The sequence below is a fragment of the Oncorhynchus masou genome, unplaced genomic scaffold (genome assembly GCF_036934945.1).
Source record: "Oncorhynchus masou masou isolate Uvic2021 unplaced genomic scaffold, UVic_Omas_1.1 unplaced_scaffold_732, whole genome shotgun sequence".
NCBI classification, from domain to species: domain Eukaryota; kingdom Metazoa; phylum Chordata; class Actinopteri; order Salmoniformes; family Salmonidae; genus Oncorhynchus; species Oncorhynchus masou.
Genome location: NW_027013773.1, coordinates 289,780 through 312,891, shown reverse-complemented (window position 1 = coordinate 312,891; position 23,112 = coordinate 289,780). Strand labels below are relative to the sequence as shown.

The window sequence follows — 23,112 nt, the reverse complement described above, 5'->3', positions numbered from 1 at the left end:
CCACACACCACACACCACACACCACACCACACCACACACCACCACCACACAACAACACCACACAACAACACACACCACACCACACAACACCACCACATAACACACACCACACCACACAATACACCACCACCACACCACAAAACCACCACACAACACAATACCACACAACACCATACACCACCACCACACCACACCACAACATACAACACACAACAACACAACACCACACCACACCATACACCACCACCACACCACCACCACACCAAAAAAAACACCACACCACACAACACCACCACACAACACACACCACACCACAAAATACACCACCACCACACCACAAAACCACCACACAACACAATACCACACAACACCATACACCACCACCACACCACACCACAACATACAACACACACCACCACACAACAACACACCACACAACCACACAACACCACACACCACCACCACACAACACCACTACAACACACAACACCACACACCACACAGCACCACCACACACCACACAACACATCACCACCACCACCACACAACACCACACAACACCACCACACAACACAACACCACACCACACAATACACACCACCACACAACACACAGCACCACACCACACACACCACCACCACACAACAACAACACACCACAGACAACCAGCCTAAATCGATTCTCAATAACAAATCGGAACAACAGAACCTAATATGCTACCAAAGACAGGCAGGCAGGTTGGCAGGCAGGCAGGCAGGATGCTTTGTAGTTATTTGAGGCTGGAGGGGAGGGGTTGAGGAAGGACAACAAATATGTGAACCACGGCGAGGCGAGGCAGTGTGTGTGTGTGTGTGTGTGTGTGTGTGTGTGTGTGTGTGTGTGTGTGTGTGTGTGTGTGTGTGTGTGTGTGTGTGTGTGTGTGTGTGTGTGTGTGTGTGTGTGTGAGGAGAGAGTCACCCAGATGGTACTGACCGCTTTAGTGGAGGAAGTCAGGTTCTCCATCTCTTCATGAGTCAACCACACATTTCCGGAGGACTGCACAGAGGGAGAGCACACGCACACATACACACACACACACATACAGAGTCTTCAGTGAAAGGCAGTGTATGTCAGACAGGCAGTATCTGGGACATTGATGAGAGAGTAGGGTTCCCATTCCACCCCATGCAGCCCAGTGGACAGAGTGAAGAGTACTGTCAAAAGCACTACCATTACAGAGTCAGAAGTGAGAAGTGACAGGTGAGGGGCATTGTGGGTGTGAGTACCGTTCTAGAGGTGAGCGAGGCAGAGGGGCTGGTGAGGGAGACCATCTCCTGGATGGCCAGTCTCAATTTGAGGCGGTGCAGGGGGTTACTGATGCCAATCTCCCTCTGGATCTCTGTGTCAGACAGGGCCGACAAGATGGCACCGCTCTTCACGTTGGCACGACACGCTGCCACGTACCCGGAGGGCATCCCCAGCCACAGCTGGAGAGATTGGAGACATAATCATCATCATCATCTCACACTGTATACCACTCCAGGTGATGATACTGTAGGTTAAGGTAGTGGTTTATATACCACTCCAGGTGATGATACTGTAGGTTAAGATAGTGGTTTATATACCACTCCAGGTGATGATACTGTAGGGTAAGGTAGTGGTTTATATACCACTCCAGGTGATGATCCTGTAGGTTAAGGTAGTGGTTTATATACCACTCCAGGTGATGATACAGTAGGGTAAGGTAGTGGTTTATATACCACTCCAGGTGATGATCCTGTAGGTTAAGGTAGTGGTTTATATACCACTCCAGGTGATGATACTGTAGGTTAAGATAGTGGTTTATATACCACTCCAGGTGATGATACTGTAGGTTAAGATAGTGGTTTATATACCACTCCAGGTGATGATACTGTAGGTTAAGGTAGTGGTTTATATACCACTCCAGGTGATGATACTGTAGGTTAAGATAGTGGTTTATATACCACTCCAGGTGATGATACTGTAGGTTAAGATAGTGGTTTATATACCACTCCAGGTGATGATACTGTAGGGTAAGGTAGTGGTTTATATACCACTCCAGGTGATGATCCTGTAGGTTAAGGTAGTGGTTTATATACCACTCCAGGTGATGATACAGTAGGTTAAGGTAGTGGTTTATATACCACTCCAGGTGATGATACTGTAGGTTAAGATAGTGGTTTATATACCACTCCAGGTGATGATACAGTAGGTTAAGGTAGTGGTTTATATACCACTCCAGGTGATGATACAGTAGGTTAAGGTAGTGGTTTATATACCACTCCAGGTGATGATACAGTAGGTTAAGGTAGTGGTTTATATACCACTCCAGGTGATGATACTGTAGGTTAAGATAGTGGTTTATATACCACTCCAGGTGATGATACTGTAGGTTAAGGTAGTGGTTTATATACCACTCCAGGTGATGATACTGTAGGTTAAGATAGTGGTTTATATACCACTCCAGGTGATGATACTGTAGGTTAAGATAGTGGTTTATATACCACTCCAGGTGATGATACTGTAGGTTAAGATAGTGGTTTATATACCACTCCAGGTGATGATACTGTAGGTTAAGATAGTGGTTTATATACCACTCCAGGTGATGATACTGTAGGTTAAGATAGTGGTTTATATACCACTCCAGGTGATGATACTGTAGGGTAAGGTAGTGGTTTATATACCACTCCAGGTGATGATACTGTAGGTTAAGATAGTGGTTTATATACCACTCCAGGTGATGATACTGTAGGTTAAGATAGTGGTTTATATACCACTCCAGGTGATGATACTGTAGGTTAAGGTAGTGGTTTATATACCACTCCAGGTGATGATACTGTAGGTTAAGGTTAATGTAGTGGTTTATATACCACTCCAGGTGATGATACTGTAGGTTAAGGTTAAGGTAGTGGTTTATATACCACTCCAGGTGATGATCCTGTAGGTTAAGATAGTGGTTTATATACCACTACAGGTGATGATACTGTAGGTTAATGTAGTGGTTTATATACAGCTACAGGTGATGATACTGTGGGTTAAGGAAGTGGTTTATATACCACTCCAGGTGATGATACTGTAGGTTAAGGTAGTGGTTTATATACCACTACAGGTGATGATACTGTAGGTTAAGGTAGTGGTTTATATACCACTACAGGTGATGATACTGTAGGTTAAGGTAGTGGTTTATATACCACTCCAGGTGATGATACTGTAGGTTAAGGTAGTGGTTTATATACCACTCCAGGTGATGATACTGTAGGTTAAGATAGTGGTTTATATACCACTCCAGGTGATGATACTGTAGGTTAAGATAGTGGTTTATATACCACTCCAGGTGATGATACTGTAGGTTAAGATAGTGGTTTATATACTACTCCAGGTGATGATACTGTAGGTTAAGGTAGTGGTTTATATACCACTCCAGGTGATGATACTGTAGGTTAAGATAGTGGTTTATATACCACTCCAGGTGATGATACTGTAGGTTAAGGTAGTGGTTTATATACCACTCCAGGTGATGATACTGTAGGTTAAGATAGTGGTTTATATACCACTCCAGGTGATGATCCTGTAGGTTAAGGTAGTGGTTTATATACCACTCCAGGTGATGATACTGTAGGTTAAGATAGTGGTTTATATACCACTCCAGGTGATGATACTGTAGGTTAAGGTAGTGGTTTATATACCACTCCAGGTGATGATCCTGTAGGTTAAGATAGTGGTTTATATACCACTCCAGGTGATGATACTGTAGGTTAAGATAGTGGTTTATATACCACTCCAGGTGATGATACTGTAGGTTAAGATAGTGGTTTATATACCACTCCAGGTGATGATCCTGTAGGTTAAGATAGTGGTTTATATACCACTCCAGGTGATGATCCTGTAGGTTAAGATAGTGGTTTATATACCACTCCAGGTGATGATCCTGTAGGTTAAGATAGTGGTTTATATACCACTACAGGTGATGATACTGTAGGTTAATGTAGTGGTTTATATACAGCTACAGGTGATGATACTGTAGGTTAAGGAAGTGGTTTATATACCACTCCAGGTGATTATACTGTAGGTTAGGTAGTGGTTTATATACCACTACAGGTGATGATACTGTAGGTTAGGTAGTGGTTTATATACCACTACAGGTGATGATACTGTAGGTTAAGATAGTGGTTTATATACCACTCCAGGTGATGATACTGTAGGTTAAGATAGTGGTTTATATACTACTCCAGGTGATGATACTGTAGGGTAAGGTAGTGGTTTATATACCACTCCAGGTGATGATACTGTAGGTTAAGATAGTGGTTTATATACCACTCCAGGTGATGATACTGTAGGTTAGGTAGTGGTTTATATACCACTCCAGGTGATGATACTGTAGGTTAAGATAGTGGTTTATATACCACTCCAGGTGATGATACTGTAGGTTAAGGTAGTGGTTTATATACCACTCCAGGTGATGATACTGTAGGTTAAGATAGTGGTTTATATACCACTCCAGGTGATGATACTGTAGGTTAAGGTAGTGGTTTATATACCACTCCAGGTGATGATACTGTAGGTTAAGGTTAATGTAGTGGTTTATATACCACTCCAGGTGATGATACTGTAGGTTAAGGTTAAGGTAGTGGTTTATATACCACTCCAGGTGATGATCCTGTAGGTTAAGATAGTGGTTTATATACAACTACAGGTGATGATACTGTAGGTTAATGTAGTGGTTTATATACCACTACAGGTGATGATACTGTAGGTTAAGGAAGTGGTTTATATACCACTCCAGGTGATGATACTGTAGGTTAGGTAGTGGTTTATATACCACTACAGGTGATGATACTGTAGGTTAAGGTAGTGGTTTATATACCACTACAGGTGATGATACTGTAGGTTAGGGTAGTGGTTTATATACCACTCCAGGTGATGATCCTGTAGGTTAAGATAGTGGTTTATATACCACTCCAGGTGATGATACTGTAGGTTAAGATAGTGGTTTATATACCACTCCAGGTGATGATACTGTAGGTTAAGATAGTGGTTTATATACCACTCCAGGTGATGATACTGTAGGTTAAGATAGTGGTTTATATACTACTCCAGGTGATGATACTGTAGGGTAAGGTAGTGGTTTATATACCACTCCTGGTGATGATACTGTAGGTTAAGATAGTGGTTTATATACCACTCCAGGTGATGATACTGTAGGTTAGGTAGTGGTTTATATACCACTCCAGGTGATGATACTGTAGGTTAAGATAGTGGTTTATATACCACTCCAGGTGATGATACTGTAGGTTAAGGTAGTGGTTTATATACCACTCCAGGTGATGATACTGTAGGTTAAGATAGTGGTTTATATACCACTCCAGGTGATGATACTGTAGGTTAAGGTAGTGGTTTATATACCACTCCAGGTGATGATCCTGTAGGTTAAGATAGTGGTTTATATACCACTCCAGGTGACGATACTGTAGGTTAAGATAGTGGTTTATATACCACTCCAGGTGATGATACTGTAGGTTAAGATAGTGGTTTATATACCACTCCAGGTGATGATCCTGTAGGTTAAGATAGTGGTTTATATACCACTCCAGGTAATGATCCTGTAGGTTAAGATAGTGGTTTATATACCACTACAGGTGATGATACTGTAGGTTAATGTAGTGGTTTATATACAGCTACAGGTGATGATACTGTAGGTTAAGGAAGTGGTTTATATACCACTCCAGGTGATGATACTGTAGGTTAGGTAGTGGTTTATATACCACTACAGGTGATGATACTGTAGGTTAAGATAGTGGTTTATATACCACTCCAGGTGATGATACTGTAGGTTAAGATAGTGGTTTATATACTACTCCAGGTGATGATACTGTAGGGTAAGGTAGTGGTTTATATACCACTCCAGGTGATGATACTGTAGGTTAAGATAGTGGTTTATATACCACTCCAGGTGATGATACTGTAGGTTAGGTAGTGGTTTATATACCACTCCAGGTGATGATACTGTAGGTTAAGATAGTGGTTTATATACCACTCCAGGTAAGGATACTGTAGGTTAAGGTAGTGGTTTATATACCACTCCAGGTGATGATACTGTAGGTTAAGATAGTGGTTTATATACCACTCCAGGTGATGATACTGTAGGTTAAGGTAGTGGTTTATATACCACTCCAGGTGATGATACTGTAGGTTAAGGTTAATGTAGTGGTTTATATACCACTCCAGGTGATGATACTGTAGGTTAAGGTTAAGGTAGTGGTTTATATACCACTCCAGGTGATGATCCTGTAGGTTAAGATAGTGGTTTATATACCACTACAGGTGATGATACTGTAGGTTAATGTAGTGGTTTATATACAGCTACAGGTGATGATACTGTGGGTTAAGGAAGTGGTTTATATACCACTCCAGGTGATGATACTGTAGGTTAGGTAGTGGTTTATATACCACTACAGGTGATGATACTGTAGGTTAGGTAGTGGTTTATATACCACTACAGGTGATGATACTGTAGGTTAAGGTAGTGGTTTATATACCACTCCAGGTGATGATACTGTAGGTTAAGGTAGTGGTTTATATACCACTCCAGGTGATGATACTGTAGGTTAAGATAGTGGTTTATATACCACTCCAGGTGATGATACTGTAGGTTAAGATAGTGGTTTATATACCACTCCAGGTGATGATACTGTAGGTTAAGATAGTGGTTTATATACTACTCCAGGTGATGATACTGTAGGGTAAGGTAGTGGTTTATATACCACTCCTGGTGATGATACTGTAGGTTAAGATAGTGGTTTATATACCACTCCAGGTGATGATACTGTAGGTTAGGTAGTGGTTTATATACCACTCCAGGTGATGATACTGTAGGTTAAGATAGTGGTTTATATACCACTCCAGGTGATGATACTGTAGGTTAAGGTAGTGGTTTATATACCACTCCAGGTGATGATCCTGTAGGTTAAGGTAGTGGTTTATATACCACTCCAGGTGATGATACTGTAGGTTAAGGTAGTGGTTTATATACCACACCAGGTGATGATCCTGTAGGTTAAGATAGTGGTTTATATACCACTCCAGGTGATGATACAGTAGGTTAAGATAGTGGTTTATATACCACTCCAGGTGATGATACTGTAGGTTAAGGTTAAGGTAGTGGTTTATATACCACTCCAGGTGATGATCCTGTAGGTTAAGATAGTGGTTTATATACCACTCCAGGTGATGATCCTGTAGGTTAAGATAGTGGTTTATATACCACTCCAGGTGATGATCCTGTAGGTTAAGATAGTGGTTTATATACCACTACAGGTGATGATACTGTAGGTTAATGTAGTGGTTTATATACAGCTACAGGTGATGATACTGTAGGTTAAGGAAGTGGTTTATATACCACTCCAGGTGATGATACTGTAGGTTAAGGAAGTGGTTTATATACCACTACAGGTGATGATACTGTAGGTTAGGTAGTGGTTTATATACCACTACAGGTGATGATACTGTAGGTTAAGGTAGTGGTTTATATACCACTCCAGGTGATGATACTGTAGGTTAAGGTAGTGGTTTATATACCACTACAGGTGATGATACTGTAGGTTAAGGTAGTGGTTTATATACCACTCCAGGTGATGATACTGTAGGTTAAGGTTAAGGTAGTGGTTTATATACCACTCCAGGTGATGATACTGTAGGTTAAGGTTAAGGTAGTGGTTTATATACCACTCCAGGTGATGATACTGTAGGTTAAGATAGTGGTTTATATACCACTCCAGGTGATGATCCTGTAGGTTAAGATAGTGGTTTATATACCACTACAGGTGATGATACTGTAGGTTAATGTAGTGGTTTATATACCGCTACAGGTGATGATACTGTAGGTTAAGGAAGTGGTTTATATACCACTCCAGGTGATGATACTGTAGGTTAGGTAGTGGTTTATATACCACTACAGGTGATGATACTGTAGGTTAGGTAGTGGTTTATATATCACTACAGGTGATGATACTGTAGGTTAAGGTAGTGGTTTATATACCACTCCAGGTGATGATACTGTAGGGTAAGGTAGTGGTTTATATACCACTCCAGGTGATGATACTGTAGGTTAAGGTAGTGGTTTATATACCACTACAGGTGATGATACTGTAGGTTAAGGTAGTGGTTTATATACCACTCCAGGTGATGATACTGTAGGTTAAGGTAGTGGTTTATATACCACTCCAGGTGATGATACTGTAGGTTAAGGTTAATGTAGTGGTTTATATACCACTCCAGGTGATGATAATGTAGGTTAAGGTAGTGGTTTATATACCACTCCAGGTGATGATACTGTAGGGTAAGGTAGTGGTTTATATACCACTCCAGGTGATGATCCTGTAGGTTAAGATAGTGGTTTATATACCACTCCAGGTGATGATACTGTAGGTTAAGGTTAAGGTAGTGGTTTATATACCACTCCAGGTGATGATACTGTAGGTTAAGGTAGTGGTTTATATACCACTCCAGGTGATGATACTGTAGGTTAAGGTTAATGTAGTGGTTTATATACCACTCCAGGTGATGATACTGTAGGTTAAGGTTAATGTAGTGGTTTATATACCACTACAGGTGATGATACTGTAGGGTAAGGTAGTGGTTTATATACCACTCCAGGTGATGATACTGTAGGTTAAGGTGGTGGTTTATATACCACTCCAGGTGATGATACTGTAGGTTAAGGTAGTGGTTTATATACCACTACAGGTGATGATACTGTAGGTTAAGGTAGTGGTTTATATACCACTCCAGGTGATGATACTGTAGGTTAAGGTAGTGGTTTATATACCACTCCAGGTGATGATACTGTAGGTTAAGGTAGTGGTTTATATACCACTCCAGGTGATGATACTGTAGGTTAAGGTGGTGGTTTATATACCACTCCAGGTGATGATCCTGTAGGTTAAGATAGTGGTTTATATACCACTCCAGGTGATGATACTGTAGGTTAAGGTTAATGTAGTGGTTTATATACCACTCCAGGTGATGATACTGTAGGTTAAGGTAATGGTTTATATACCACTCCAGGTGATGATACTGTAGGTTAATGTAGTGGTTTATATACCACTCCAGGTGATGATACTGTAGGTTAATGTAGTGGTTTATATACCACTCCAGGTGATGATACTGTAGGTTAATGTAGTGGTTTATATACCACTCCATGTGATGATACTGTAGGTTAATGTAGTGGTTTATATACCACTCCAGGTGATGATACTGTAGGTTAATGTAGTGGTTTATATACCACTCCAGGTGATGATACTGTAGGGTAAGGTAGTGGTTTATATACCACTCCAGGTGATGATACTGTAGGGTAAGGTAGTGGTTTATATACCACTCCAGGTGATGATACTGTAGGGTAAGGTAGTGGTTTATATACCACTCCAGGTGATGATACTGTAGGGTAAGGTAGTGGTTTATATACCACTCCAGGTGATGATACTGTAGGGTAAGGTAGTGGTTTATATACCACTCCAGGTGATGATACTGTAGGGTAAGGTAGTGGCTTACATACCACTCCAGGTGATGATACTGTAGGGTAAGGTAGTGGTTTATATACCACTCCAGGTGATGATACTGTAGGTTAAGGTACTGGTTTATATACCACTACAGGTGATGATACAGTAGGTTAAGGTTAAGGTAGTGGTTTATATACCACTCCAGATGATGATACTGTAGGTTAAGGTAGTGGTTTATATACCTCTCCAGCTTATGATACTGTAGGTTAAGGTAGTGGTTTATATACCACTCCAGGGGATGATACTCTAGGTTAAGGTAGTGGTTTATATACCACTCCAGGGGATGATACAGTAGGTTAAGATAGTGGTTAATATACCACTCCAGCTTATGATACTGTAGGTTAAGGTAGTGGTTTATATACAACTCCAGGTGATGATACTGTAGGTTAAGGTAGTGGTTTATATACCACTCCAGGTGATGATACAGTAGGTTAAGGTTGTGGTTTATATACCACTCCAGGTGATGATACTGTAGGTTAAGGTAGTGGTTTATATACCACTCCAGGTGATGATACTGTAGGTTAAGGTAGTGGTTTATATACCACTCCAGGTGATGATACTGTAGGTTAAGGTTAAGGTTGTGGTTTATATACCACTCCAGGTGATGATACTGTAGGTTAAGGTAGTGGTTTATATACCACTCCAGGTGATGATACTGTAGGTTAATGTAGTGGTTTATATACCACTCCAGGTGATGATACTGTAGGTTAATGTAGTGGTTTATATACCACTCCAGGTGATGATACTGTAGGGTAAGGTAGTGGTTTATATACCACTCCAGGTGATGATACTGTAGGGTAAGGTAGTGGTTTATATACCACTCCAGGTGATGATACTGTAGGGTAAGGTAGTGGTTTATATACCACTCCAGGTGATGATACTGTAGGGTAAGGTAGTGGTTTATATACCACTCCAGGTGATGATACTGTAGGGTAAGGTAGTGGTTTATATACCACTCCAGGTGATGATACTGTAGGGTAAGGTAGTGGTTTATATACCACTCCAGGTGATGATACTGTAGGGTAAGGTAGTGGTTTATATACCACTCCAGGTGATGATACTGTAGGGTAAGGTAGTGGTTTATATACCACTCCAGGTGATGATACTGTAGGTTAAGGTAGTGGTTTATATACCACTACAGGTGATGATACAGTAGGTTAAGGTTAAGGTAGTGGTTTATATACCACTCCAGATGATGATACTGTAGGTTAAGGTAGTGGTTTATATACCTCTCCAGCTTATGATACTGTAGGTTAAGGTAGTGGTTTATATACCACTCCAGGTGATGATACTGTAGGGTAAGGTAGTGGTTTATATACCACTCCAGGTGATGATACTGTAGGGTAAGGTAGTGGTTTATATACCACTCCAGGTGATGATACTGTAGGTTAAGGTAGTGGTTTATATACCACTACAGGTGATGATACAGTAGGTTAAGGTTAAGGTAGTGGTTTATATACCACTCCAGATGATGATACTGTAGGTTAAGGTAGTGGTTTATATACCTCTCCAGCTTATGATACTGTAGGGTAAGGTAGTGGTTTATATACCACTCCAGGTGATGATACTGTAGGGTAAGGTAGTGGTTTATATACCACTCCAGGTGATGATACTGTAGGTTAAGGTAGTGGTTTATATACCACTACAGGTGATGATACAGTAGGTTAAGGTTAAGGTAGTGGTTTATATACCACTCCAGATGATGATACTGTAGGTTAAGGTAGTGGTTTATATACCTCTCCAGCTTATGATACTGTAGGTTAAGGTAGTGGTTTATATACCACTCCAGGTGATGATACTGTAGGTTAAGGTAGTGGTTTATATACCACTCCAGGTGATGATACTGTAGGTTAAGATAGTGGTTTATATACCACTCCAGCTTATGATACTGTAGGTTAAGGTAGTGTTTATATACCACTCCAGGTGATGATACTCTAGGTTACGGTGGTGGTTTATATACCACTCCAGGTGATGATACTGTAGGTTAAGGTAGTGGTTTATATACCACTCCAGGTGAGGATACTGTAGGTTAAGGTTAAGGTTGTGGTTTATATACCACTCCAGGTGATGATACTGTAGGTTAAGGTAGTGGTTTATATACCACTCCAGGTGATGATTCTGTAGGTTAAGGTAGTGGTTTATATACCACTCCAGGTGATGATACTGTAGGTTAAGGTTAAGGTGGTGGTTTATATACCACTCCAGGTGATGATACTGTAGGTTAAGGTAGTGGTTTATATACCACTCCAGGTGATGATTCTGTAGGTTAAGGTAGTGGTTTATATACCACTCCAGGTGATGATACTGTAGGTTAAGGTAGTGGTTTATATACCACTCCAGGTGATGATTCTGTAGGTTAAGGTAGTGGTTTATATACCACTCCAGGTGATGATACTGTAGGTTAAGGTTAAGGTGGTGGTTTATATACCACTCCAGGTGATGATACTGTAGGTTAAGGTAGTGGTTTATATACCACTCCAGGTGATGATACTGTAGGTTAAGGTAGTGGTTTATATACCACTCCAGGTGATGATACTGTAGGTTAAGGTTAAGGTAGTGGTTTATATACCACTCCAGGTGATGATACTGTAGGTTAAGGTAGTGGTTTATATACCACTCCAGGTGATGATACAGTAGGTTAAGGTTGTGGTTTATATACCACTCCAGGTGATGATACTGTAGGTTAAGATAGTGGTTTATATACCACTCCAGGTGATGATACTGTAGGTTAAGATAGTGGTTTATATACCACTCCAGGTGATGATCCTGTAGGTTAAGATAGTGGTTTATATACCACTCCAGGTGATGATCCTGTAGGTTAAGATAGTGGTTTATATACCACTGCAGGTGATGATCCTGTAGGTTAAGATAGTGGTTTATATACCACTCCAGGTGATGATACTGTAGGTTAAGATAGTGGTTTATATACCACTCCAGGTGATGATCCTGTAGGTTAAGATAGTGGTTTATATACCACTCCAGGTGATGATCCTGTAGGTTAAGATAGTGGTTTATATACCACTCCAGGTGATGATACTGTAGGTTAAGGTAGTGGTTTATATACCACTACAGGTGATGATACAGTAGGTTAAGGTTAAGGTAGTGGTTTATATACCACTCCAGATGATGATACTGTAGGTTAAGGTAGTGGTTTATATACCTCTCCAGCTTATGATACTGTAGGTTAAGGTAGTGGTTTATATACCACTCCAGGGGATGATACAGTAGGTTAAGATAGTGGTTAATATACCACTCCAGCTTATGATACTGTAGGTTAAGGTAGTGGTTTATATACCACTCCAGGTGATGATACTGTAGGTTAAGGTAGTGGTTTATATACCACTCCAGGTGATGATACAGTAGGTTAAGGTTTTGGTTTATATACCACTCCAGGTGATGATACTGTAGGTTAAGGTAGTGGTTTATATACCACTCCAGGTGATGATACTGTAGGTTAAGGTTAAGGTTGTGGTTTATATACCACTCCAGGTGATGATACTGTAGGTTAAGGTAGTGGTTTATATACCACTCCAGGTGATGATTCTGTAGGTTAAGGTAGTGGTTTATATACCACTCCAGGTGATGATACTGTAGGTTAAGGTTAAGGTTGTGGTTTATATACCACTCCAGGTGATGATACTGTAGTTTAAGGTAGTGGTTTATATACCACTCCAGGTGATGATACTGTAGGTTAAGGTAGTGGTTTATATACCACTCCAGGTGATGATACTGTAGGTTAAGGTTAAGGTAGTGGTTTATATACCACTCCAGGTGATGCTACTGTAGGTTAAGGTAGTGGTTTATATACCACTCCAGGTGATGATCCTGTAGGTTAAGATAGTGGTTTATATACCACTCCAGGTGATGATCCTGTAGGTTAAGATAGTGGTTTATATACCACTCCAGGTGATGATACTGTAGGTTAAGATAGTGGTTTATATACCACTCCAGGTGATGATACTGTAGGTTAAGATAGTGGTTTATATACCACTCCAGGTGATGATACTGTAGGTTAAGATAGTGGTTTATATACCACTCCAGGTGATGATACTGTAGGTTAAGGTAGTGGTTTATATACCACTCCAGGTGATGATACTGTAGGTTAAGATAGTGGTTTATATACCACTCCAGGTGATGATCCTGTAGGTTAAGATAGTGGTTTATATACCACTCCAGGTGATGATACTGTAGGTTAAGATAGTGGTTTATATACCACTCCAGGTGATGATACTGTAGGTTAAGATAGTGGTTTATATACCACTCCAGGTGATGATACTGTAGGTTAAGGTAGTGGTTTATATACCACTCCAGGTGATGATACTGTAGGTTAAGATAGTGGTTTATATACCACTCCAGGTGATGATACTGTAGGTTAAGATAGTGGTTTATATACCACTCCAGGTGATGATACTGTAGGTTAAGATAGTGGTTTATATACCACTCCAGGTGATGATACTGTAGGGTAAGGTTGTGGTTTATATACCACTCCAGGTGATGCTACTGTAGGTTAAGGTAGTGGTTTATATACCACTCCAGGTGATGATACAGTAGGTTAAGGTTGTGGTTTATATACCACTCCAGGTGATGATACTGTAGGTTAAGGTAGTGGTTTATATACCACTCCAGGTGATGATACAGTAGGTTAAGGTTGTGGTTTATATACCACTCCAGGTGATGATACTGTAGGTTAAGGTAGTGGTTTATATACCACTCCAGGTGATGATACAGTAGGTTAAGGTTGTGGTTTATATACCACTCCAGGTGATGATACTGTAGGTTAAGATAGTGGTTTATATACCACTCCAGGGGATGATCCTGTAGGTTAAGGTAGTGGTTTATATACCACTCCAGGTGATGATACAGTAGGTTAAGGTAGTGGTTTATATACCACTCCAGGTGATGATACAGTAGGTTAAGGTAATGGTTTATATACCGCTACAGGTGATGATACTGTAGGTTAAGGTTAAGGTAGTGGTTTATATACCACTCCAGGTGATGATACTGTGGGTTAAGGTTAAGGTAGTGGTTTATATACCACTCCAGGTGATGATACAGTAGGTTAAGGTTGTGGTTTATATACCACTCCAGGTGATGATACTGTAGGTTAAGATAGTGGTTTATATACCACTCCAGGGGATGATCCTGTAGGTTAAGGTAGTGGTTTATATACCACTCCAGGTGATGATACAGTAGGTTAAGGTAGTGGTTTATATACCACTCCAGGTGATGATACAGTAGGTTAAGGTAATGGTTTATATACCGCTACAGGTGATGATACTGTAGGTTAAGGTTAAGGTAGTGGTTTATATACCACTCCAGGTGATGATACTGTGGGTTAAGGTTAAGGTAGTGGTTTATATACCACTCCAGGTGATGATACTGTAGGTTTAGGTAGTGGTTTATATACCACTCCAGGTGATGATACTGTAGGTTTAGGTAGTGGTTTCTATACCACTCCAGGGGATGATCCTGTAGGTTAAGGTTAAGGTAGTGTTTTGGGAAGGGGGTTGTTTAATTTTTGCTAGAGTTAGGTAAAGGGTAAAGTTGTGGTGGAGGTTAGTGGTCAGGGGTTAGAGGTTATACCTCTAGCCAGGAGACCACAGTGGGTCCATCCCACTGGGCGAAGGGCGGTCCTCTCCTCCTGGCCTCCTCTAGCAGCTCATGTCTGACATAGAGACAGGTGGGAGAGACAGAGAAAGAGAGAGATAAGATAAATAGTGAGAGAGGTCTTCACAGCTTCGAAAATGTTATTCACAATCCAACTGTCAGAGACAACAATTAGTTGACCTTGTATGTGTGTGTGTGTGTGTGTGTGTATGTGTGTGTGTGTGTGTGTGTGTGTGTGTATGTGTGTGTGTGTGTGTGGGGGGGGGGGGGGCAGAGATCTTACTTCTTCATCCTGCGGTCTCTCTCTGCCTGTGAGCCCAGCTTGCCCAGAGTCATGGTGTCTCTGATGCTCATCTCAAAGTCTACTAAGACACACAGCAGACACACATCCCTTTACATATAGTAGTAGTCTCAGTAGTAGGAGGAGGGGGAGAGAGGGGAGGAGGGGAGGGGGAGAGAGGAGGAGGGGGAGAGAGTTGAGGAGGGGGAGAGGAAATGAGAGAGAGAGGAAATGAGAGAGAGAGGAGGAGGGAGAGCTAGGGAGGGGGTAAACAGTTAAGGCCCTTTACCAGGGTCAGTGGGCTTCCAATAGGAGCCAACACTTTCTGACAGAGGCTGTGACACCTTGTCCAGTGGGAATAATCATTTCCTTCCTATCGCAACCTTGAAAACTGTGCTAATTTCAGTTCATTACGTCCCAAAATCTCTTAAAATAACTGCTGTATTCTAAGCAAGGCTGGAAACTATATTGTCTCTCTTCGTTTTGTCAGGTTAAGATTAAGAGAAAACTGACTTACTGCTATTTTCCTGCTGTGTTTTCTTAAGTCGCTCGGCTGTTAGAGAGGGAAGGCAGACACACAGACACTACCAGGAGTTACACAACAAAACCAGTTACTAGTAACTGAAGAGAGAACGCATAAGCAGCAGTAGAGTGACTTTTTCTTTTACATGTAAACATTGTGTGAGTACAATCCAGATGTGCATTCAGGTTAGTCCTCGTTTGTTTGTTTGTTTGTTTGTTTGTTTGTTTGTTTGTTTGTTTGTTTGTTTGTTTGTTTGTTTGTTTGTTTGTTTGTTTGTTTGTTTGTTTGTTTGTTTGTTTGTTTGTTTGTGTGTGTGTGTGTGTGTGTCACCAGGGTCATGATGCCCAGCTGGTGGCTGGCATTGTGGGCGTGGTGTTTGGGAGTAGAGCATCCACTGGTGGGTGGGGACGAGGAGGAGGCCAGTGATTGGGCTGTAGCTGAGGTTGGCATGGTTCGGGGGCGGAGTGTAACATTGAGTTCATCCATACTACCGCTGTTCACACGTGACTCTATCTCATCTGCCCTGAGGTCAGCTGACTCCCTCTCCACCTGGATCATCCTGCACCACAGAGAGAGAACAATGAGACATGATAACTACATCAAAGACTTAGAACTAACCCAAGATAGACCACAGAGAGTACAATGGGATGAGACATGATAACTACATCAAAGACTTAGAACTAACCCAAGATAGACCCCAGAGAGAGAACAATGAGACATGATAACTACATCAAAGACTTAGAACTAACTCAAGATAGACCACAGAGAAAGAACAATGAGACATGATAACTACATCAAAGACTTAGAACTAACCCAGGATAGACCACAGAGAGTACAATGGGATGAGACATGATAACTACATCAAAGACTTAGAACTAACCCAAGATAGACCCCAGAGAGAGAACAATGAGACATGATAACTACATCAAAGACTTAGAACTAACCCAAGATAGACCACAGAGAGAGAACAATGAGAAATGATAACTGCATCAGAGACTTTTAGAACTAACCCGAGATAGACCACAGCCTGTCCTTTCCAATGGGAGCAAATTAATTACGGTGGGAAGAGCCAAGCACGAGCTAGCGAGATCCTATTGGCGCGTTGTAGCATGTATTTGCATATTTCCATTTGGGAACACCTGCTCTGTGAAGTGTGTGTGTCCAATAACTCAATTCACCCCCCACACTAGTTCTAAACAAAGACATTTTTTAAACTTTGGCAAGGAGTACAACATTTTGTCTGTTTCATAACAGATTTTAGTTTTGGGGAAAAAGAACTGTATTGAGATCAAATGTTTCATCGATGAGAAAATGTGTAGAATGTCGGACAAAATCCATCTGGCTCCATCTTCTCCAACTGCCGGCCACTGGGCTTCCTCTCATCACCATATTTGGTGGTGAGTGGAAATGCCAACCGGATGTGTGTTCTCTTACCTGATCTCCTCATTGATGGCATCCAGCTGCTCCTGCAGCATCAGAGCCAGAGTCTGTGCATCTGATTGGCCGTTGGGTGACAGGAGGGCGGAGCTATCATCATCATCTATGTCTGACTGCTTCCATGTCACCGCCAAGGAGGTGACTGATGCTGCCCCGTAGAGACGAGTAGTCCTGCTCACACACCGCACACACCTGTAGGGTAGATACACACACACTGTTACAAATCACACACACCTGTAGGGTAGATACACACACACTGTTACAAATCACACACACCTGTAGGGTAGATACACACACACACAAATCACACACACCTGTAGGGTAGATACACACACACTGTTACAAATCACACACACCTGTACAATAGACACACTCACACACACACACTGTTACAAATCACACACACACAAACACACACTGTTACAAACCAGACACACCTGTACGATAGACACACACACACACACACACTGTTACAAATCACACACACACACACACACACACACCTGTACAGTAGATACACACACTGTTGCAAATCACACACACACCTGTACAGTAGATACACACATCAGATTACACACAGTCAGATATCCAAACAAATCCACACTCACATCTCATATTGAAACACTTTCCAGACATTCATTCTGATAAAGAAACACCACTTGCAGCACACAGAAGTATGTCCAAGGTGTCAGGGCTCAGAGAGAGAAGTCAGAGAGAGAAGCATTGGTTAGGTGAGAGCTGTACGCAATGAGGGACACATGCAGTGTTTCACAACTATCAGCCATATTACTGCCCTCATCAGGGCCATTGATTCATCAGCCATGAGGGAGAGGAAGAGAGGAGGAAGAGAGGAGACACTAACAACAGGAAGGAGAGGAGAGGAGGAGGGGAGAGGAAGAGACACTAACAACAGGGATGACAGGAGGGGAGAGGAAGAGAAGAGACACTAACAACAGGGAGGACAGGAGGGGAGAGGAAGAGAAGAGACACTAACAACAGGGAAGAGAGGAGGAGAGGAGGGGAGAGGAAGAGAAGAGACACTAACAACAGGAAGGAGAGGAGGGGAGGAGGGGAGAGGAGACACTAACAACAGGGAGGAGAGGAGGGGAGGAGGGGAGAGGAGACACTAACAACAGGGAGGAGAGGAGGGGAGAGGAAGAGAAGAGACACTAACAACAGGGAGGACAGGAGGGGAGAGGAAGAGGAGACACACTAACAAATGGGAGGACAGGAGGGGAGAGGAAGAGAAGAGACAATAACAATAGGGAGGAGGGGAGGAGGGGAGAGGAGACACTAACAACAGGGAGGAGAGGAGGAGGGGAGAGGAAGAGAAGAGACACTAACAACAGGGAGGAGAGGAGGAGGTGAGAGGAGACACTAACAACAGGGAGGAGAGGAGGAGGGGAGAGGAAGAGAAGAGACTAACAACAGGGAGGAGAGGAGGAGGGGAGAGGAAGAGAAGAGACACTAACAACAGGGAGGAGAGGAGGGGAGGAGGGGAGAGGAAGAGAAGAGACACTAACAACAGGGAGGAGAGGAGGGGAGGAGGGGAGAGGAAGAGAAGACACTAACAACAGGGAGGAGAGGAGGGGAGGAGGGGAGAGGAGACACTAACAACAGGGAGCAGAGGAGGGGAGGAGGGGAGAGGAAGAGAAGAGACACTAACAACAGGGAGGAGAGGAGGGGAGGAGGGGGAGAGGAGAGGAGACACTAACAACAGGAAGGAGAGGAGTGGAGGAGGGGAGAGGAGACACTAACAACAGGGAGGAGAGGAGGGGAGGAGGGGAGAGGAGACACTAACAACAGGGAGCAGAGGAGGGGAGGAGGGGAGAGGAAGAGAAGAGACACTAACAACAGGGAGGAGAGGAGGGAGGGGAGGGGAGGGGGAGGGGAGGGAGGGGAGAGGAGGAGACACTAACAACAGGAAGGAGAGGGAGTGGAGGGGAAGGAGAGGAGGAGAGGAGACACTAACAACAGGGAGGAGAGGAGGGGAGGAGGGGAGAGGAGACACTAACAACAGGAAGGAGAGGAGGGGAGGAGGGGGGAGAGGAGACACTAACAACAGGAAGGAGAGGAGGGGAGAGGAGACACTAACAACAGGGAGGAGAGGAGGGGAGGAGGGAAGAGAAGACACTAACAACAGGGAGGACAGGAGGGGAGAGGAAGAGAAGAGACACTAACAAAAGGGAGGACAGGAGGGGAGGAGGGGAGAGGAGACACTAACAACAGGGAGGAGAGGAGGGGAGAGGAGACACTAACAGGGAGGACAGGAGGGGAGAGGAAGAGAAGAGACACTAACAAAAGGGAGGACAGGAAGGGAGGAGGGGAGAGGAAGAGAAGAGACACTAACAACAGGGAGGAGGGGAGGGGAGGAGGGGAGAGGAGACACTTACAACAGGGAGGAGAGGAGGGGAGAGGAATAGAAGAGACACTAACAACAGGGAGGACAGGAGGGGAGAGGAAGAGAAGAGACACTAACAAAAGGGAGGACAGGAGGGGAGAGGAAGAGAAGAGACACTAACAACAGGGAGGAGAGGAAGAGAGGAGGGGAGAGGAAGAGAAGAGACACTAACAACAGGGAGGAGAGGAGGGGAGGAGGGGAGAGGAAGAGAAGAGACACTAACAACAGGGAGGAGAGGATGGGAGGAGGGGAGAGGAGACACTAACAACAGGGAGGAGAGGAGGGGAGAGGAAGAGAAGAGACACTAACAACAGGGAGGGGAGGAGGGGAGAGGAAGAGAAGAGACACTAACAACACGGAGGAGAGGAGGGGAGGAGGTGAGAGGAGACACTAACAACAGGAGGAGAGGAGGGGAGGAGGGGAGAGGAGACACTAACAACAGGGAGCAGAGGAGGGGAGAGGAAGAGAAGAGACACTGACAACAGGGAGGAGAGGAGGGGAGGAGGGGAGAGGAAGAGAAGAGACACTAACAACAGGGAGGAGAGGAGGGGAGGAGGGGAGAGGAAGAGAAGAGACACTAACAACAGGGAGGAGGGGAGGGGAGGAGGGGAGAGGAAGAGAAGAGACACTAACAACAGGGGGGGGAGGAGGGGAGAGGAAGAGAAGAGACACTAACAACAGGGAGGAGAGGAGGGGAGGAGGTGAGAGGAGACACTAACAACAGGGAGGAGAGGAGGGGAGGAGGGGAGAGGAGACACTAACAACAGGGAGCAGAGGAGGGGAGAGGAAGAGAAGAGACACTGACAACAGGGAGGAGAGGAGGGGAGGAGGGGAGAGGAAGAGAAGAGACACTAACAACAGGGAGGGAGGGGAGAGGGAGAGGAAGAGAAGAGACACTAACAACAGGGAGGGGAGGAGGGGAGAGGACGAGAAGAGACACTAACAACAGGGAGGACAGGAGGGGAGGAGGGGAGAGGAAGAGAAGAGACACTAACAACAGGGAGGACTGGAGGGGTGTAGGGGAGAGGAGACACTAACAACAGGGAGGAGATGAGGGGAGAGGAAGAGAGGATATGTGGGGTTTCATGACAGAGATTGAGATGGGCACAGAAATGTGACATAGGCACAGGGGAGGGTACAAAGTTTGGCACAGGGGTGTGTGTGCGTGTGTGGTTACCTTGTTGGGTTCGTCACGTAGCGCTGCCAGACGGCCCTTCTTTGCCCGTCTGATGACAGCAGAGCTGTAGTGTCCGTCCTACCACTGAGAAACGCAGGTCACAGGCACTGCCCATGTGAGACCTATACACACACACACACTGTCACGCCCTGGCCATACAGAGGCTTTTATTCTCCATTTTGGTTAGGCCAGGGTGTGACTAGGGTGGGCATTCTATGTTCTTTTTTCTATGTTTTTGTATTTCTTTGTTTTTGGCCCGTGTTCAATCAGGGACAGCTGTCTATTGTTGTCTCTGATTGAGAACCATACTTAGGTAGCTTTTCCAACACAGGGTTTTTGTGGGTAGTTGCTTTCTGTTTTTGTGTCTGCACCAGACATAACTGTTTTGGTTGTTCTCATTGTTATTCAGTTCTACTAATAAATCATGAACACGTATCCCGCTACATTTGTCTGACGATTCCTCTTCTTCCAATGAAAGCCGTCACACACACACAGAATAGGGGGCTATTATGGGGCAAGTGTGGGAGTCTGTGTGTGTACCGTGGATGTGCCCCATCTCCAGACACTCCACTCCAGCGTTTCAGGGGGTCGATCTCATTCCGCAGCTTCTCAATCTCACCAATCAGACGCTCCTGAGGAAGAAAGGAATTGTGGGACTGTTAACAGAAATATATTTGTATCAGTTCAACTCTCTTCCAACCCCAGTGGTTTGTGGTTATCCATCATTTGTCCTCATTGTTTTGTGTGTGAAAAGTAGAACTGGATTGATCTTTGTGGGGATAGAGGGGATGTCTGTGTTGTTCATGTGTTGTCTGTCCAGGCCCTGACTCACCCTGATGTGGTGAAACTCCTCCAGCTGTTTCTGGGAGTTCTCCAGATCCTGAATCAGGGAGTTCTGGAACCAACAGGAACAGGATATGACATCACTGTTCAGCTATCATTTGGGAATCACTATAGGCCTTGTGAGTATGTCATTAGTGTGAGTGTGTGTGTCTCAGTGTGTGTGTGTGTGTGTGTGGCCATGCCTTGTCCTCCAGTGCTGCCATGCGTTCTTTAAGGTGAAGCTGCAGTCTCTCGTTAGACAGCAGACGATCCACCGTGTCAGACAAACGCTTGTTATGTTCTTCATTCATCTTCTCTCTCTGACGCACCTGAGAGAGGGAGGAAGAGGGAAAGGGGAGAGAAAGAGAAGTTCATGATTGTCACCCACATACAGCAGAAGTCAATACAAACGCCATGGGTACAACAGCAGGAGACAGAATGAGAGAGAAAGGACTTGATTTGGCAACATGGTTGTCAGGACCCGGTTACGAACCTGGGTCTCCGGAGTGATAAACAGTCACTTAACCAACTGAGCCACGAATAGTCAGCAGAACCCAGAAGATGAGGCAGACACAGCAGTACTTAAGACGGTGTATTTAATAAAGTAAAAAAAATGAAGTCCTTCAATACAAAATGGCAAATCCACAAGGTGGTAGGTATAGCACAAAAAAGCCTCAAAAGATACTCAAAATAAATAAACAAAAACAAAAAAAAGAATTCCACAAGAGCGTCCACCGGAATCAACAAAAGCACACAGAACACTAGGGCTGGGTGCTAACATACAAACACAGAGCACAGAACTGAGGGAAACTAAGGGTTTAAATACAATCAGGGATAAAAACGAGGCACAGGTGCAAATAATAATGGGGATCAAGGGAAAAAAACATAAGGTCAAAAAGCACAATGGGGGCATCTAGTGACCAAAACCCGGAACAACCCTGGCCAAATCCTGACAGAATCCCCCCCCTAGGAACGGCTCCTGACGTTCCTACCAGCTCTCTCGGGGTGGAGGGCCCTGAACTGACGAATGAGGTCAGGGTCCAGGATGTCTTTGGCAGGAACCCAGGAGCGCTCCTCCGGACCGTAGCCTTCCCAGTCCACCAGATACTGCCAGGACCGCTGCACCCGGTGGGAATCCAGTATCCGATGGACGGTATAAGCCGGCTGGCCTCCAATGACACGAGGCGGAGGGGGAGGTCTGTCTGCCGGGACAAGGGGAGAAAAAACAACAGGTTTTAACAATGAAATGTGAAATGTGGGATTAATCTTAAGGGATCTGGGTAAGTGTAGGCGATAAGAAACTGGGTTAAC

General features: G+C 43.7%; 1 protein-coding gene across 1 annotated transcript in view; it reads right to left on the bottom strand.

The window, feature by feature from the left end:
• Positions 1–972: 972 nt before the first annotated feature.
• LOC135537248 (liprin-alpha-like) overlaps positions 973–23,112 on the bottom strand; it is a gene marked incomplete at its 3' end in the record, with an annotated part of 28,158 nt that continues 6,018 nt past the window's right edge. Inside the window, exons 4-14 of the mRNA XM_064963430.1 lie at positions 22,005–22,130; positions 21,812–21,874; positions 21,520–21,611; positions 20,980–21,063; positions 17,399–17,593; positions 16,295–16,523; positions 15,955–15,994; positions 15,445–15,523; positions 15,138–15,219; positions 1,266–1,466; positions 973–1,035 (exon numbers count right to left, since the gene is read on the bottom strand). Of these exons, the coding sequence (XP_064819502.1) occupies positions 973–1,035; positions 1,266–1,466; positions 15,138–15,219; positions 15,445–15,523; positions 15,955–15,994; positions 16,295–16,523; positions 17,399–17,593; positions 20,980–21,063; positions 21,520–21,611; positions 21,812–21,874; positions 22,005–22,130 (1,254 nt within the window). The remainder of the gene's footprint in view (positions 1,036–1,265; positions 1,467–15,137; positions 15,220–15,444; positions 15,524–15,954; positions 15,995–16,294; positions 16,524–17,398; positions 17,594–20,979; positions 21,064–21,519; positions 21,612–21,811; positions 21,875–22,004; positions 22,131–23,112) is intronic.